Source organism: Dermacentor silvarum, chromosome 7 (genome assembly GCF_013339745.2).
Source record: "Dermacentor silvarum isolate Dsil-2018 chromosome 7, BIME_Dsil_1.4, whole genome shotgun sequence".
In the NCBI taxonomy this organism is placed as follows: Eukaryota; Metazoa; Arthropoda; class Arachnida; order Ixodida; family Ixodidae; genus Dermacentor; species Dermacentor silvarum.
The window spans coordinates 23,815,755-23,834,983 of record NC_051160.1 but is presented as its reverse complement, the minus strand read 5'-3'; the positions used below and the strand labels follow the sequence as shown (position 1 = coordinate 23,834,983).

Sequence of the window (19,229 nt, the reverse complement as noted above, 5' to 3'; positions counted from 1 at the left end):
CTTCCGGTTTGTCTGCTAGCAGGTACGCGCGCTCCCTGCTCTTCCTCGTCGTGTTGCTCGCTTGTGCGCCCTTGCGAATCGGTAATTACAGCCCGCAACGCAAGTGCCAAATCAGTCACGATCCAACACAGTCGTGCTTAGTGGTGGTCTGATCAGCTGCGCGAATACAGTGACAGTGTTGGCCTTTCCAGACGTGCGCGCAACATAGGATCTATAGCGGCACACTTCGCATGAGCACGGGCTGGCACGGCAGCAACAGCGGGTACCAGAGGAGCGCTTAGTCGTGGCTGAGGCCCGTCCACGTTACCGGCACGGTAACTCACCGCATGCCGTTTGCCATTCGCGGGCCGCCGTTCGACGGCGGTTGTCCTCGCGAACGGCGAGATTTCCTTGCCGTATAGAGGATGAGACCGGGACCCATTTGGGCGGTAGCCTCACCGCCGCCGATCGCTCGACGGCGCCGACATCGTCGCTAGGCCTTCAATGGTTCACTTCAAAGCTAAAGCGAACGGCGTTTTGGAATGAATCGCCGACGCTCACAAGCCGCAATATTTTCTTACCTTTGTTGGCAATATACAAACCTTTTCGCAATAATTGCACACAAAGAAGAAAATACGCTGCCCTCGGCAGCCGTGCACTGCAGCTGAGCTCGACAAGTATCGGAGGTCACGTTTGTGTTCAACGCTTGAGCGGGGATATCGTTTTTCATAAAATGTATAATTTACGCATCACTTCATCTAGGGGAAATTATTTTGCTTGGAACAGAAGCTGCAGCCGATGTTTGCGTCGCCGGTGGTGGAGGCGCGCAGCTTCGCGGTCGTCGATTGACCCGTCAGTCCTGTAAGGGCGGTGCGCCGGCCCAACTGCCGTCTACTTGCGCGGCAGACGTTCGCGGCACTGGGGGCTGGTTCGCCGTCGGTGTATTTGCCGCTATCCTGGACGTGCCTTAACAGGAAGTGGGACAGTGTTTTGTGAAGCGCGTTGGCGATGACGTATGTCACGTGACATTTGTAGGAGCGCTCGGCGAGGAGGAGAGAACAGCCGACGAGGAGAGTAGCGAAGGAAAGAGCGAAACGAGCGAGGGCCGTGTTTCCGTCATCAAACTCGTGTAACTCCGCTATTACGGCACCATTTCGAAAAATTCTCACGGCTACGTGTTCGTTGTAGACTCGTGCACGACTACAACACAACTAAATTTCCACCTCTTGGTGGTTTAGGGAACCTTTAATGTTAGGCCTAACATTTTTCGTTCCATCGCTCTTTGTGCGGTACTTGTTCTTGAGCTTCTTTGTTAACCTCCGCGTCTTCAACATACGCGTTATAAACGCTGCTAAGAAAAGCAGTTACTGCCCCGATGTAGACAAGTCCCCTTGTCGAAAGATTTGCTCCAGCGGCATTCCTTGCGTATTCGTGTATGAGTTACTACTAAGTGTTACTTACGGAAAACACGTCGACCTTGGCAGCGGATGCATCCTGTGAAGCGCAGGTGGTAGCGGGTTCGACTTCCAACGGCGGGAACTGTACGCTTCAAATTGGGAAGACAAAATTTCTCCTTTGTCTTTCTTGGCTTCATTGCCTGTTGGATTCATAAGACCGTTTCTCCGCCATTCTGCAGGATTCATTTGCTTTTCTTTATCCTTCACAGAGTGACTTCGTAGGCCACCGGAGGCGGCGCAAGTTCAGTTTGGCTGGACTGTGCGGCAGGTGCTTCGTGCTGTTCTCCTTGATCTCCGCAACGTGTGGTCTGCTGTTCTTCACCTTCCACCTTGGACAGACCCTGTCCAAGAACTTGGGAACGCCGGGCGTGAAGTTGTTCACCACAAACGCCACCTCGGAAACAACAACGTAAGGCCGCCTTTTCAACGTCACGAATGTTATTCGAACCGTACAGAGACTGAGTAAAAATAGTTGGTCGTTCTAAAGGTAAAAAAAAAAAGTCACCGGCGATTACGATAATCCACAATGCGAAAGTTGAGCGCAGCTCTATGCGTATTTTCATTTCGCGATTTATTGGCTGGCGCGGACAATCTGTCTCGCACGGCACGTTGCAGATGGAGCGACGCGTTGCAAAATAAGTAGCACTCAGGCACAGCGTGCCGCGTCTAATTGGTCCCCACACTTGAATATTTCTGAGTAGATGGATTACAACTTTGCCCCGTATGCCTAGAAGGCATAATTTCAAAATTACTTTAGTTTCTATTGATTTAGTTATGAGTCTTCGTGACATATGGAGTGAGATTCAGTTGGCGAGTCTGATAGTTAATTGTGAATGAATCATTCACTCGTTATCTGGGTGATTTGTCCGCTACCGTCTGCAAAGTAATCGAAGAAAAGTAACGGTACACCACTTTTAGGTTCAGGACGCCCATCTTTCGAGCTTACAATGTGGTGTCATTTGCGGCTAGCAAGGGTGTTGTAAGTTCTAAGACTTCTAAAACAGGTGTTATGGATACTGAGTTATATTCGATCTTCTGGCCCAAAACCTAAAATACCCAAATAAGAAAATTCTCTTCAGATTATGTATATTGCCCATTATGTATACTATATTTGCGCAAAGCTTAATCTCGATCAATTTTCTTTAGATCGGTGTGGTGACGTTTTTGACAGTGGAAAAGGAATTTACTGGCTCGAATTACCAGCTTTGCTGTAGAAGAATGGGTGCGTCGTGAATTGCTCAATTGTGCGCATTGCCATTCTCCTGCCGCTCAGACTACCAGAATGTTTGGTCGAATAAATGCTTGGGCGCTGAAAGTTTCTCTGGTAATTTTTGCTCAGGGCTCTTCCATTGTTCTGTGAAAGACCGATGAATAAGCGAACGAGTTCGCAGGTGGAGCAGTCACTGTACTTTATTTTTTTTTCTAGATGTGTGGTAGTATGTCGGTTGGCTCTGCTTCGAGATTCAGTCGGCGTAGTGTGCAATATTGAAACTTCTCAACATCGCGCTCTTTTTCTTGGAAACGCAGCTCTTCGAGTGTTGTCACCAGCCCTACTTCCACCTCGTCGACGAAAAGGACAACTAAAGCTACTACCACTACGAGCACGACAACGGCTTTGCCCTCCGCAGTGAGTTGACGGGTTGTTTATGGACTTTATCCTCATTTAATTAATTGTTGGCCAACTTGGGTTATTGACAAAGTGTTCGTCGTGTTCTTCACGCTCTTTAAATTACTTCATTTAGTTGTACTCATTCCAATGAACAGCGTGTTGTTGACACCAAGCTACTGTGTATGCCGGTGAGTTTGAGTGAATGCATTATCATCATACTCATCGCCGTCGTCATCCTATTTTAGCACCACTGGCAAAAATAAGGCCTCTCCCAACAACCATCAGTAAGTAATGGCCTTACGCCGTGTTAACTGTCCTAATTTTATCACACCGCTTAGTTATTTGCCGTCCTCAACAGCACTTCCCTTTCCCATGGCATCTTTTCCGTAACTCTAGTACACAAGCTGTTATCTCTCCTACATTGGCCTAGCTCCATATTTTCCTCTTAATGTGAGCTCGATTATCGGCTACCCATTTTTCTTCTATAATCAGCGTTGCTGTGTACCTCTCAACGTTACACCTAACATTTTTCGTTACATCGCCCATTGCACTTTCCTGAACTTCTTGTCAAGCTCCAAATTGTTAACCTCTCAATTTCTACCCATTGTTTAAGTACCGGCAGAATGCAATGATTGTAGAATGGTGGGATGCAAGGAATAGTGGTAATGGGTTGTAGAATAATAAATTTGGAGCATTCAAGGATGACGGTAAGCTGTAATCATCCGTAAGAGGATACCGATGTCTAGCTTACGCACATTTCACCAAAACAACGTGGTGGCGACGCACATTTCACCACAATAAGCCTCGGCTATATCCCTTGCGATCGTGTCATGATGCCTATACAACACGGTGGTTCTTTCAAACTTTGGTTGGAATCTGCACGTGGTGGAATGCTGAACCAGTTATGAACAAGTCGGGCATCGTAAAGAATAGCTGTGTTCGTGCATTCGCACGTTTTGACAACGGCCAGTTTGGCCGATAAAACACCTGCCACATGTCATCGGTATTCTGTATGCAATGCCAATTTTCTTGGCGATAATACCCATTGGTTTCTTATTGGAAAAAGCGTCTTCTGCCATCGGGAAGAATCTTAAATGTATCGTTGTTAACGTGTCCAAGTTGAAGGAGACAGATTGTGCCTTACTGAGTCGGCACAACTTAAGCAAAGTTCTAAAGGAAGTCAAGAAGGCTAAGAGCTTGACTCTAGAAGTGTTGATTACAATGAAGTCTGATAGGCGTGATGTGACTTTCAGGAGTACTGCATCGGAACGTGGTACATGGCAGCGCGCAGTGTCTTCCTATTTGCAGGTGCAATTGTCGGGTATGGATGTGAATGATCCGTACTTAACTCCTAGCTCTTAAATAGTGGTTCAGTTCTTTTACGATGGCAACATTCAGCATCTAGTTGCGTTTAGCATAGATGTAGAATATGTTTTATTCACTGCTCCAAGGTGCGCTTTTGCAAAGCGTGACACAATGTATAAAAGAAGTCAATGATGAACACGCATTTATAAGTGGTTGTGGTGTTTCTGTTGACACGTTTCTTGAGTTCCTGAGCTTCTATTTGGCTTCGACTGTGATATCTTGTGAAGGTTCTGGCTACATCCAGAGCTACGGCATGTGCCTAGGAGTGGGGTTGCTTGCGTGTATGGTTGTATTGTCACATCTTTTTTGCCAAGGTTGACAGGCATATTCAGTCGGTTAAATGGCCTGACAAAAAGAGATTGCGTTGCGTGGATGACTACCTTGTGTTTGTTGAAGCCTCTCAACTTAGCATGCATATGGTGAATATTATGAAGGTGTTCAGGCACTGCAAGGGTTTAAAGTTCACGTGCGAAGTCGCAATGGATGGATACGTTAGCTTCCTTGATTTGCATCTGTTCTTTTAGCAAGATCACGTTTGCTGGTCATAACCTCAGCGATCGCTGAAAACAGTCCTTGGGTATAAATCTGGCCATTCTGGACTGGTGAAGAATGCCATCGCACCTTCATACCTGAAGTCGGCCTTGAAACATTCATGTCATCACAAATACCAAGAAAGCTTCTCCTGGCAGGTTGGGAAGCTAGAGATGCAGATTATCCTAGCCATGTTATTGCACCCACCTGTGAAAAGTTAATAAGGAATCTAAAGAGCGATGTCCAAAGACATATAAGACGAAGTACTAGGACTTGAAATAAAACGGATGTGTTGCCGTATGTACATTGCCTTTCACATAGGCTGAAAAAAGTTGGGGAGCGCTTTGGCGTTGAGGTAGTCTTTTCGGCCAAGCATAGACTACAAGGGCATCTGTCAAGCTATGAATAAACGTGCCCAGGCTGTATAGGCACCAGTGACACGATGGAGGTAGCAAGGGAGGTAGCCGACGCTTAATACATACGTTGTAGTGCTGATATGCAAGCCAGACATTGGTGTCATTGTTGAAAGAAGATAGTCTTTCATGCACAGCCTGTGATAATGTATGTATCACTGTAGGGATTTCTGGCTGGTTCCGTTTTTGTGCAGTAAAGCTTCTTGTTTCCCACAATAAACTCCATTTGAAAGTTGTAGTGCTTGGTGTGGGTCTCCATTCTTCGTTCTTGAGTTTCGTGAAGGTTGTCCTCACCAAGTGTGCAGACTTGCTGTTGCAATACGCGTATTTTACAACGTACGGCCTCCTCACGTTATTATTTGGCAAAGGACCAATCTTAGTTCTGGCATGGTATTTAAGCAATGATTTCAGTGACCGAATTATTGAATTAATGAATGCGAGTCAACCAATATATCAATGAATGAATGAATGAATGAATGAATGAATGAATGAATGAATGAATGAATGAATGAATCAAGCAATCAATGTTTATTTCAGCCGTATGTGTACAGCATGCAGTGAAAATATCTTACGTCCCGGTATATCATTTTCGAGTGGAATGTAATAGACGATCTTTTGAGTAGGCCACTGAGTTCAAGTAAAGTGGGCGCATGTGCAATCATGGAACCGCAAATGAATTGTTCTCATAAGTTTATTATGGTTGCTTGCATACCTTGTTAAATAATTTAAACTTGGTGCAATTTCTCTCTACACACGTCCATTCGTGTCTTATCCTTCGCTATAGCGGAGGGAGTTTACCTTTTTAATGTGGAGCGCTTAGGTGCGTGTTCGATTCCCGCTTGCGGTAGCTGCATTCTGTCTGGTGAGAACGCAATGCAATGAACACTCGCCTGCCGTGTCTCGGGTCTAGGTTAAATTATAGGTACTATATTATAAGCCGCAGTCGCTCGCTACAATGGCGTCCCTCATATACCGTATGTTGCATGGGGACGTTATACGGCATGATTTTATTAGGGTATAAGTTATAACCTTATAAAAGCATTCGTTCATGTATGGCCACGGATCGCAGGCCGAGCTGTACGATGACGTCGCGGGCCGGTTCAGGACCTGCGCGAAAATACGATACCCGGATCCACCGCGAGGTGTACCGGTATTGAATACGAGCAACGTGCCGTACAGGGCAAGCACCAGAACGCAGTACCGGAAGCTGCTCTGCGTCATCGACACCAGGTTTGTGCGCGTTCGCCTCTAAGGCTGCTGATCGCCGCTGACTTCGCTCAGTGTAAAACTTAATAGGCGGTCGAAGTTGTGCTTGAGGCAGGCTTGAGTTTCATCTACGCACTTTGAAACGGCTCGACGGCAAAATACATAGTGCATGGGGTGCCTGTGATTCTTTTGGGCAAGTTGGTGCGATATGCTCTACATTTTTTCCAACATCGCAGAAGGGAGGCACGTACAACTCCATTACCACTTGCTTGTGTGCACTTGTGTTCACGTGGACTCCTGATGTTTACTTCTGATGAACTTATGAACACAGAAGTGAAGCTGGAAAAGGAATCGCCTTCTCTTGCTAAGGAACACAGGGAAGTCCACGTGCTGCTGAAAACGGGGAACTGTGGCAAATTTTGAAAGCGAATGCTGGTCCCGAAACGACGATCCTATAGATCCCTTTGTCTTGAGTCGAGCTGGCGACGAGTGTGCCCATAATTCCTTGCACAGGTACTTCTCGGCAAGGCGTCCGTACGTTGTGGACCTACTGCCAACAACGTACTGCTCGGAGCTGATTTTCTACGCTGCGTACGTGGACGATGCACACCTCTTTAAAGTGCGCCCTAAGCGTGGCCACATTGACCAGGAGTTCCTCGCTGAGATCACGAGGCTAAAACAATTGCGCACACATCGCGGTGATCGGCTCCGACTTCACGTCACTCTGGGCGGGTCGCACAGTGATTCGCCAAACTTCGTGGAGATGCTGGAGAAGTACGAACTCCGCGATGAGGTCGTCATGGAGCTGCACGGCGCCAGCAATTTCTTTGACGTGAGTGAATGCTCCGCTTTATATATAATTGGATGCAAAGAGTTTCCTACCGAAATTGCTAGGTTGAATTCTTGCGCTCCCGTTGTTCAGGAGTGACGGTTAACGGATTTGTCCGATTTTTGCGATTGTGTCTTGGAACGTTCTTTTCAGCTCTATTCGCTGCACATTGATTTTATCCGATTAACGCATTAACGATGACTATCGCAAGAACTATCGCATTATTCACAATATGCATCCCGAAAAAGATGGGTTCTGCGTGCGTATTTTTCTTTTTGCGTAAAATACAATTTGCCTTTTCCAGAGATTTTTACAGCGAAGCTGTTTATGGCTAAGGTTCCGTGCATTTTTCGTGTCCGTCAAAAAAAAAAAAAACACTATCGTCAGCAATGGCTCGAGCGTCGCCTTCTTCCACAGCTGGCTTGTTATCGCCCCTCGACGCAACCGCGCGAACATGCTGGTGCCACTGCTTCATCAACATCTTTTCCACAGCTGGCTCGGTTGCCGCTCATCATTCCAGCGCAGAATATCAATTCTCTTCTTTCGTCGTAATGGGGAGACCGCGTTATTGTTTTTTATTTACTGGGGTATGAACCATTTATTGTCCTACGTGACGGACGCATTTAATGACAGAGGGGACACGAGAATGTGTGTGCGTACATGTCGTCACGATGACCACCGATCAGGACAATAAGGAAATAATGTTCGTACCTTTGTTCAAAATTCTGTGTCACCTCTGTATCAAGTTCTAAACAGCTTCGCTGGTAATTCACCCCCTCTCATTATTCACCCCCTATCATACGCTAGGGGGGGGGGGGGGGAGGGGTATGTCGTAGTCGTCGTCTTATATGGGCACTCGAAGCGCGTTGCGTCTTATTTGTCGTCGTCGTCGTCCACGAGCTCCGGCGACGGCGTCTGTGGATACCCGACAACGCGAAAGGCAGAGCGAGCGTGCTTCCTCCGCAGCTGTTCGCTCAGCCATCTAATGAATCTACAGGCTCGAGCCCAACCACGTGCACAGGCTCGAATATCTCCATGACTGTCGCCTGTTCAGTGTTGCCAGGTCCGATGAGGCGGCGTAGCCAAAAGCTGGAGAAGTTGTAGCCCAAATGTAGCCAAACAGAAAAAAAGTGCGAAATATTTCGTAGCCAAATGTAGCCAATTTTTTTGCAATTTTATATATTGCAATTTTATTTGTGTATACATTTTCACATTCGACTACGGCAATCGTTTTTTGCACAACCCGTCGTGACAAATGTCCGTGCCGCCGTGACGAACGGCCCTTTACATTAACAGCAGCGACATCACGCTTGCACAGAACACTTTTTAGTTGGCCCCGGAAGCCCTTAAGTTCCAGCGAATCGCTGCAGAGGGCGAAATCAGTGCTTTTATTTTATGACAGATAGTACTAAGTTATTATTTTTAGTTATTTGCAGTAATATTAACTACGAACTCTGCTTTTTAGCTGTCGTGAACACAAAATAATGTTCAGCGTCATCGATCTCTCACGTTATCTCTGCCTACGGCGTAGAAGTTCAGCGGTCCAGCGATCTGCGATGGCGACGTGCTTACGGCTTCCTTTTATTGCGATAGCAATTATATGGACACTTCAACCGGATTTCTGGCGTAGCGGTCGCCGTCACCGTGAGGTTACGTATAAAGTCCAAGGGTGATAATATCGTCGCCGCGCGCCGTATGCGCGAGTGAAAGCGCGCGGGGGACGCGCGTTATCGCGGAGAACGAACGCACGGCGGAAAGCAAACGTGACTTCCGTCGCGCGAAAGGCCGTAGGGGTATGGGAGGGAGGGAGGGAGGGAGGCGGGGCGACGCTGTGCTGCGGCACAAAATGCGTATTTTGCAACCGGGCGCAAGGGGAACTGGCCACTCAATCTCCCACGCGAAAGCAAGAAAGCGGGAAGGCAGCGTGGAAGGGGGCAGGAGCTTCTACTCTGCCAACAACTGTGCTTGTACATTGCCGGCTGTGGCGGTCGCCCGCACCTTCTCTTAAAAGCGATCTCTAGACGGCTCTGATCTTTGTATGCGCTGTGCATTCGCCACTCAGTTTCCGTTGAAGCGATAGACCGCACGAACCTTCGCTCGCTGCGGCAGCTGCCCTTGCTGCCAGTGTTTTGACAGTCGTTGTCTGCGGTCAATGAGTGTGATCTATTCATGCTTGCTTGCGCGCGCTGACACCACGCTTGTTAATTCAGTTTATGCAGCCGATAAAACTACTATCATTACTCCGAATAGCTCTCTACTAATTTGCTATCGCAATTGATGCTTCATCTTTCGCGCTATGATATCTCGCGTTATTTGTCTCATTGTCCTTTCTTGTTTTCTCATTTTTCTGTTTTTGTTTTTCAATTATCTTGGCCCGGTTTAGCTGGGACACACACTATCTATATAGTGTCAATTCACATCAACCTGGCCGCTATCTTAGGTCTCTAGCACACCAACAACATGCGTTAAGAAAAGGGACAGGCAACAGATGCCACTCACTCTCTGAATCGGTGTAAGAATGGAGCTTTAAAAGATTACTGCGCAAACCGGCACACTAGTGTAAAAAGCGCGCAGTCGTTTTCGGCGACGAGCACGTCCTGAACTAACTCGCTCGAAATGGTAAATGCCGCGACGGCGCATAAAGAGCAATGGTAAACAACAAATTGATAAAAGTGGTAATGCTGTGAAAACCGGTTACTGTCAAAATGCAAACCATGTTAATGGCTAATTAGGGGCCCCTAAAATTTGGGACCCCAAACAGCTTTGCGGGTGTTAGCGTTGGGCATGCCGGAATGAAGAGTTTTGGAATAGGCGTGTTGCGTTTGCGGATAGCATGTTGCATTTGCAGCATCACTGCGGCGTCAAAGAAAAGCTGTTATAAATATTAAAATAAAATATACCATTTTATGATCAGAAAAGTAATTTAGGCTTTTGTGTTTTTGCCTTTAATTACAATTTAGAACTTATTCTATTAGCAACATGCAACTTGTTGCGCTTAGTTTGGAGTAACCAACTTAACGCACCTTCACCCAGCCAAGTCAATCCGTGATAGGCCTACGAGCCATGAAATCGACAATTGAATTCGGAATAAGTGGCGTATAATGAATCAATCTTCATTACACATGTTAGTTGAGAGAAATCTATAACCGCAATCACTTCTAGTAGCTTATACGAGCTTCCGCATTACCACGAATCGAGCCCAGTATTGTACAAAGTTAGAGCCGTTGCTTCGATGGGCGCCGCCATGTTTGTTTACAAAAGCTTTTTGGGCAGCTTTTGGGGCTCCCGCTAAATTGATGAAATAGCGTGCCCGACACAATATCCAGGCACAGTTTGCGTCTTGCGCATGCGCAGTGTCTTCGACGCTATTTCTTTGGGGCTGCAAAACTTTTGAGGCCCCTATTCTAAAACTCCAATATTTGCTGGGGTTTTATATGTGCCAAAAACCACGATATGATTGGGAGGCATGACGCAATGGGGGATTCCGTATTAATTTTGGTCACCTCGGGTTCTTTAACGTACACCTTAATCTAAGTACACGAGTGTTCCAGCATTTCGCCTTGATCGAAATGCAGCTGCCGTGGCCGGGAATACAACCCGCGCCCTCGAGCCAGCAGCGCGATACATCACAAGCTAAGCTAACACGGTGGGTGAAGTTCATATGACGTGGTGCACTGATGTGATGGTGGCAAGCATGTTTCGATATTAGCAGAATGCGTATCTGCATCCGTGACGTTACGGGCAAACCATATAGAGGTAAAAGCACCAGAACCCACCTTTAGCTCGGTGTCTTGCTCCCATTCTTTTTTATACGTTCTCGCATACTTGGCCCACTTCCCCACGTTTGCATTCTCCTCTCTGAGGAGGATCCGATCTTACGTCCAACCTATAGAAATGAATCTCGAATCTAAGCACGAAGAAAAATTCATCTAGCTGGAAAAGGAAAATGGCTGTAAAGATTCGCGCCAGAAACGTGGAGTAGGTCGAAAGCTGTGCCCGGCGCGGTACTTCATCCGGAAGACATCGCCATGAACACACTGGAGCGTGTCATGCACCCGTGCTTCCCTTCTTTCATGTCGGCGCCACGATCGCCCGACGGCCCCGACCCTATGTCATTGCTCTCCTTTCCGGAGCATAGTCATGTTAGTACAGTCTACTGTGAAAAACCCACTACTCCCAGGCTCATCCCGATGCCCGGGGATCGCGTGCCTAACGGTCGAGCAGGGTGTAAGTTTAAGTGCATCAAAGATCAACGCCACCGGCTCAGATAACGGCGCAGAGGGGGAAGGAAATGCGGGGAGGCGGGAGGGGGGGAGTCATTTCGCGCACGCACACACGCACAGCCACGCGGCCGGCTCAAAACGCAGCCTTCTTGATTTGCTTCTACCCGACCAGAGCCACCTCTGGAGCGCGGATTAGGGCGCCACTTATAGCCCAAACACAGCCAAGTCGCAAATTTTCAGTAGCCCAAATATAGCCACATAGCCAACTCCTCCAAGTCGACGCCAAAAAAATTTTCCCGTAACCCAATTTGGCTATATATAGCCAAACCTGGCAACACTGCGCCTGTTGCAAGGTAGGGCAGTGATTGGCGCGCTCGGCTAAGGAGCGGTAGCAATGACGGTGGGCCAGACGATTGATTTCTGAGACCTTGGCCACTTCTTTTAACAGCGAAGCTCTTTAAGCCAGCCGTAATTTGTGGGGCGTAGCCGGGGTAGCCAGGGCAACCCGAACGAGGAAGAGGAGGAGACAGCATGCGTATCCTCCTCGCCAGCTCCCTGGCTTCCCGACCCCAGCCTTTCTTCTCTCCGCGGCGCGCTGAGCCAGGAGAAAAAAAAAAGAAATAAAAAAAAAGCTTGCACTAGGCCGCGCAAAGCGCAAGACACAGCGAAGCTGGCCGATTGATATCGAGCGGCTGGCCTCCAACGCGTTCGGCGTCGGCAAGCGACAGCGTTCTTGGCACTTTACCAAACTTGGTTAGCCTGCCTGCGTTTGTGGCATGCCAGGAGCGCTGTCGCTCGTAGGCACCCACGCGTCTAGTGCGCGAAATGTGGCGAAAGGGAAGGTACCTCCGAAAATGTTCGCTCGAGAATACCTTCCTACATGCGTAGTTAAGTTAAACCGAGTTAAGACCTAGCAGCAACCAAGTTCATACCTAGCCGTAGCAGCCAGTAAGCTTCGCTGTGCCCAAGCTTTGCGCGACCGAGTGCAAACTTGCCTGATTTTTTAGTTAGGTGAAGATGACGTAATTCGTGTGCAGTTTTTCCGCCACGGCTTTCTGATGACGGCTGGGTCGCCACAATGAGCCAAGTAATGCTCTCGCATGAAAAATTTCGTCCCCTCGCGTAAAACAAATCGTCTACTGTAGGTTCTACGGATTTGGGGACATTACGTGAAAGATGCTTTAGAGCACAGCTCTTAGGTGCGCGTACCTGCGCTGAGCGTCGGCGTGCCTCGGCGTCCCCTGTAACCGAGCGAACGAGCACAGCGAAATATCAAAGAGAACGCGGAGCGCAGCGGTAAAGCGGAGGCGGAAAGCGGAGTGTAGACGGCCTGCGCATGCGCTGAGTGGCCACCGCGTGGGCGATCTCATCTGTGCTTTCGAGGGGAGGGAGGGACGCACGTGTGCTTGCGTTGTAGGGCACGTTAAAGAACCCCAGGAAGTCAAAATTCATCCGGAGCCCCACCACTACGGCGTGCCTCATAATCAGAACTGGGTTTGGCTAAAGTCCCTATATAAGAAAAGTACCGCCATCCTTTGATAAACGCCGCTTCTCTCTCTCCTGTATCTCCGATTGGACGATGATAGCGCGCGCTTTTCACTTCTTTATATTTTCTTTTTTTCCGCCTCAAAGCCACGTTGAAAGTCCTCTGCGCAGCCGCAGTCGCCGGCGCGCGCCCGGCCTGAAAGCTTCAACGTGGACTTTCTAGGTGCGCCACCGTCGACTTGGCTTTCGCAAGCAAAAAGTAAAGAAAAAAGCAAGCGCTTTAGGAGAGGAGGCGGCGGAGGAAAGAGTAGATGGCGGTACTTTTCTTATATAGGGACTTTAGGTTTGGCACGTAAAACCACAGAAAGAAGGGGGAGGGGCAGGGTGACGTGAGGTGTTAAGAGCTACGCTTGTCCGCGGCGTCAGTTGCTGGGGTCAGTCCGCGATACCAGCGTGCGTGACGGGGATCACGGCTGCTGCAAGGGGCAATGGCGAGCGGGCGCGAGTGTGACGCTCCCTTGGGCATTGTCGCCGCTGACACTGGTGGCACGATTTCCCCGCGCTCTTGTCGTTGGTGGATCGAATGCGTGCGAATAAAAGCGTAGTGCCGCGCAAGACGGGCTGTGCGGCGACGATGGCCACGAGATGGCGCCAGAGTAGCGCGCGTCGTCTGTATGGAAACAAAGCGCTGCATGAGCGGAGATCTGTCTGCGGCGGCTGCTGTGAATCGCGCCTACGCGTCACCCACGCGCTGACTCTCGCGATCTCCCGATTAGCGGCACAGTCGCGCCACACTTTGCTCCGTTTGCTACGTGCCGCACGAGACAGATTGTCCGCGCCCGCTTCGCGTACTCACAGCGTTCACTTCCTAATATAAACCGTGTACCTACATAATCACAGTACAAAATATTGACGCACGAAATGCAAATACGTATAGAGCTGCATGTGCTCAAATTTTTTCATAGGAGCCTACTCCTTTGGAGAGTAAGTTCATTAAATCTTCGGCATGGTGTTTCACTTTGGCGGATCTCGTTAGAACTTCGTTTATGAGGAAATTATTCCAGGACAGTGAGCGGCCATCGCTGCCGCCGTTAATGCGAGCAGATCGGACGAATGTTTTAGCAGCGTCATTGAATGTTTAAGTGCCATCGAGTACGTACTGCGTTCTCCATAGAGTTTCACACTATAAAACCTAAAGGGAAATGTGGCGCTGCTGCGCTGTGGTATGCATGGGAATGCCGGTATATTGTGGATTCGGATTGGCATCGTTCTTGGAGAGACCGAACGCCTTGAAGACGCGCCTGGCTAGCACCGTTCCGTCTGTCACAATGATTCATTTCCTGCTAAAACAAGACGTAAACAACTGCTTTAGCTTTATCATTACGCAAAAGCATGTTTTGTTTAATTTTGAGGACATACTATTGGATACACAATTCTATGAAACGTAAAAAGTATCAGCCGGCCGCTAAAGTTGGAGGGCAGCGACAAGATTCTTGCTCGCTTCGGAACAACTTGTCGTCTGTTCTTGCTTTTCTTCGCTTGATGCTGCATTGTAGGTGAGTAAACTTTATTGAGAGATGTAATATGGGTGAATGAAAGCCTTTTATGTAGATTTTATTTTAAGAACGCGTTATTTGTGTAGCCATATCCACTTTTTAGACGAAGCCTCGTACAACACCAGCCAACACAAGCCTCGCAGACACATATCCCGTCATTCCCATGAGGGCACGGCAGCCCTTTAAGAAACTCGCATAGACGGTGGCGCCAGTTTACCCTCTAGGTGTTATAGTGAGAAACTCTATGGCGTTCTCGAGGCAGTCCTTCGCACAAATATCACGTTGGCATTTAGACGCCTACTTGAGGTAAGACGCATTCAGTGAGATTGCTTGTGTGTCATGGAGGCACAAGAAGTGTGACCAGTCCCGCTACCGGAGCAGTTCGCTTTTGGGCGTTTAAATGCACAGTATTTGCAAGTCGAGAAACCTTCATTTCATTATCTTTTCTCTCTCCTTTTTTTGCCATTTGCTACAGGGCGTGAACATCCACTGGGACCGTCCAGGCGGCTATTGCGACGAGGAATTCACACCAGCCTATTTCCGCGCCTTTATCGAGGTGTTGTACTTAAAGAATATGAGCCTGATCCTCACGGTGCCGCCAGTGCTAGAGCTGGTGCGCAACTTCTGGCTCATCAGCCTGACGCGCTACACGGACTACGTCATTGTTACGACGCACACACTTCGTCGAAAGGTATACTGCTTAAAAAAGAATGCTGTTTAAGCACTGAATAGAATGCGAATAATTTTACAGCAAATAGCTTTCATTGGCTGTTTCGGCTGTTTTCGCGGTTGGTCGATGGTCGGACTCGGCGAGGAAAACGTTCGTGTGTTAGTTCGTTCGTTCGTGCGTTCGCCCGTTCGTTCTTCGTTCGTTTGCTGTTGCGTTCGTTAGTCCGCTCGCTTGCTCACGCTTTCAGTCTTTTGTTCGTTATCTCGAAATTCGGGCTATTCGCTTACATTGGCAATCATCTGTTGATCATTTCTGCATAATATTTTATGTGAAATCATTTGCTCCTGCAAATACCTTCGTCAAATACGTTGTTAAGAACGCGACTCTTGCTCGAGGCGACACTTAAACGGGTGAAAGTAGAAAGCTATCCACACTGCGTCTCCACAGTGATCCGCAGTGGGGTGCACTGCGGATCACTGTTAAAGGGGATGCTATAACGTGCCGTTCACTACTGTGCTGGCACCCTAGCTGTAAGTTCCGGCTAAGGCTATGTCGGTGTCCCTGCACAAGTGTGTAAGAAATGGACCAGCACCACCAGCTTCAAGTCGTCGTGGCGATTTTATACTTGCAGGGTGAACAAAAAAATCAGGCAAGCTTGCACTCGGTCGCGCGAAGCTTAGGCACAGCGAACCTTAGTGGCTGCTACTGCTAGGTATGAACTTGGTTGCTGCTAGGTCTTAACTTGGTTTAACTTAACTACGTATGTAGGAAGATATTCTCGAGCGATCATTTTCGGAAGTACCTTCCCTTTCACGACATTTCGCGTGACTAGCGCTGGACGCGTGGGTGCCTACGAGCGACAGCGCTCCTGGCATGCCACAAACGCAGGCAGGCTAACCAAGTTTGGTACAGTGCCAAGAACGCTGTCGCTTGCCGACGTCGAACGCTTTGGCCACATTTCGCGTGACTATAGCGCTGAACGCGTCGGCGCCTACGAGCGACAGCGTTCCTGGCATGCCACAAACGGAGGCAGGCTAACCAAGGTTGGCACAGTGCCAACCTGTGTGCGTCTGGCATATGCTGCTCGCAAATCTTTTTACACCTCAGACAGCACGCAATTGGGTGGATGGAAGCTGTACGCTTATACAATCGCAAAATTTAGATTTGGGGTTTAGTAACTTTCATAAATGATACAGTGGATTAAGAGGTACGGCGAAGGGCAGGGCTCCGGATTTTTCATGGCCACCCGGCCTTCTTTATCGCACCCACTGGTTGCTTAATGAGCTTAGTTTTTTTTGTGTTCCATCCTAAATAAGTGTGACTGCCGTTGGTGCTGAACGCAAAACTCGAGCTTGTGCTCCAGAGCATCTAGATGAAACCCTCGACAACCACCACGCATCAACTTCGTCCTTGTAACATCGCCTGCGCCAACGTCCTACACTCGGCACCCAAGTGATTTGGTGTTTGCGTTCTTGCATAATCTGTTAACATTGTTGTGCATAAACATTACACATTGCATTAAATTACACGTTGCATACAGCACAAATCTAAACTCAATTGTACGCATCCCATTTACTTGGAAGAACATTCAATTTATTTGCTTCAGTTAGGCTTCAGTGTTTCCCATAATGGGGGCTGGATTGGCCTTATTTTTTTTTTATTTGTTCAAGTTTTGATCAAGAACGTTGAGCTTTGTACTACTTTTCGTTTTGTCTCTACTATCCAGGGAGTGCTGGACTGCTCTGGGAGGCGTGAGTTCGCGGCGGCATCGTACCTCGCCATCCGGGACCACGTCTTCCACGAGACGGCCAATCCCTTCCAGGCAGCGAAAGTAATCTACTCCATTGCTGTAAGTGGCCAAACCCGCCACAGCGCGAGCGCTTTGTCCAACCACGGAATATGAAGCTTACCGCACTGGAGTATAAACGAATGCGTGTGAACCAAAAACGAAATTGGAAAGACTTGTAAAGTTTTACGAGCCCATTACTTTCACAAACAATATCTCAACAGAAGATTTACAGGCGGAGATATCATGAAGAAATCGTATACCTGTTCAAAAAAGGTGCATCCCGAAAAAACTTCATGTGAATTTCAGGCGTTTCGGAACCGCTGGACAGGCGTGAAAGATGCTTGTATTCTCCAAGAGAAAACAAAGAAAATTGAATAAGTTATTTATTCGGGCTCCCATGTTCTAGTCATGTTACAACCAAAGAAGGTGAATTCTGGGAAGCGGTATGTTAACCAGTTCAATAGAGAAGAAATATAGAACTTACGTTAAGCCGTTGATGGAGTAATGAATGCAGACTATTTGGAAATTGAGGAGAATAAGTCAGCTTGGAGCACGAATTGGGAGAACCAGTGTTGACCAGAAAAGTTAATTTTTTCGACTTGCTTTCGATATATTACACGCTAAGAGCAGTCTAACACGCGTCGTAGAAAAAAAATTAGTATAGTTTTCATTGTATATTCGCGGTTGCAGCTTGACCATTCAGATTTATGGCATTTTGTCAAATACTTATGGTAGTCTTGGCAAAAGAAAATGCTTTACAACCCAAGTACGCATTAGCGGAAGGTTGAACGCTGATCAGCTGCTAGAGTTACTTTTAATCGAATTAGAACACATTTAATTTGAAACCGGTTGAACCGCAATTCGAACCACATTCAGTTTCAGGATTGTGTAGTTGTTGTAAATAACAATCACACCGGTATGTACCCAAAACTCAATTCAATTGCGATCTACTGTTTATTAAGAATGATGGCTTAAGAGGCAGTGTCACTGCCAACGCGGTGGAGGGGGAAAGTGCGTTTGGCCTTGTCCCCACACTGAAACGCTGTAACTTAAGGTGGGCCGTTGGGGGGTGGGGTTAGAACCATACGGGTTTCTTGAACGTGCACGCATTGCATGTTACGCTGATGTCTGCATTTTGCTCCCGTCGAAAGGCGGCAGCCGCGGCCGGGATTTGATCCCGCTATCTCGGGCTTAGCAGCGAAAAACCAAATCCACGACGCCACCATCGGCGGTTGCTGGAACATGCGGTGCACCGGCTTGTGCCTCTCGCAGCTCGGGCGCCGACGTGTTCCGGGCGACTCTGCCGCTGAGCTCCCCTCGGCTGCTGGATGCCGGCACACCGTCCAGTGTCTTCGACGGCCCCACGGTGCAAACGAACAAGACGAGCTACGACCACGTGTGCCGCATGCCCAAGGGTGTCTTCGACAGCGAGTGCGCCTACGCCATCCGGCAGCAGACCACCGGTAGCACCGAGGTGAGAAGGCGCCTCGACAACTGCGAACGCGTCGTAGTCTGTCCCTAAAGAAACAAAATCGGTTGACGGAATAGCGGAATATTTGAGATTTCTAAGGCAGATGATGATGGGTCTCTTTAATTGGCCCTTTAAACAGGGGTGGCGACACCCAGCCGTTGTAAGCTGCCTGCCTGCTACTATATCGCAATTTCGCGCTCGGCCAATCTGCTTTATCTTGTAAAGTTACCGACCGCCACTGCGGTATTGTTAAGACGTCCGCGTGTTTACTTCGACCCTGACCTTTGGCAAAAATTTAACAATGCTCTAAGATTGCGCGCAACTTCCTGTTTATTATTCCTCCATCTTGGCCAATGGCGTTTGTTTGCATAGCGATAAGTAATGTTTAGCGAGACATACGGGGGTGCGGACATTTTTTAAAGCTCCTTACTTGTTAGCTCCAAGCGTTACAACAAATAAGAACACTTTGTCAAACATATCAAAACCTCGTCCTTCTGGATTCAAGCGAGTTTATTACTTTGCACGTTGATCATATGCGGTGACATATTGCGCCATAAATGTAACCATGTACTACGATTTGGCATGTGCACGAAGTGTTCTTGGCCTTTGCCTTTTAGTCAAGTACAATTGCCTACAGATTTATGCC

The 19,229-nt window shown here is 48.1% G+C and overlaps 1 protein-coding gene across 2 annotated transcripts in view; it reads left to right on the top strand.

The window, feature by feature from the left end:
* The window catches only part of LOC119458762 (uncharacterized), a 78,230-nt gene that overhangs the window by 16,154 nt on the left and 42,847 nt on the right, over positions 1-19,229 (top strand). For both annotated transcript variants that reach the window (XM_037720624.2, XM_049670343.1), the window contains exons 5-10: positions 1,646-1,845; positions 2,964-3,063; positions 6,424-6,584; positions 7,074-7,392; positions 15,129-15,344; positions 17,050-17,172. In XM_037720624.2, coding sequence (XP_037576552.2) covers positions 1,646-1,845; positions 2,964-3,063; positions 6,424-6,584; positions 7,074-7,392; positions 15,129-15,344; positions 17,050-17,172 — 1,119 coding nt within the window. The remainder of the gene's footprint in view (positions 1-1,645; positions 1,846-2,963; positions 3,064-6,423; positions 6,585-7,073; positions 7,393-15,128; positions 15,345-17,049; positions 17,173-19,229) is intronic.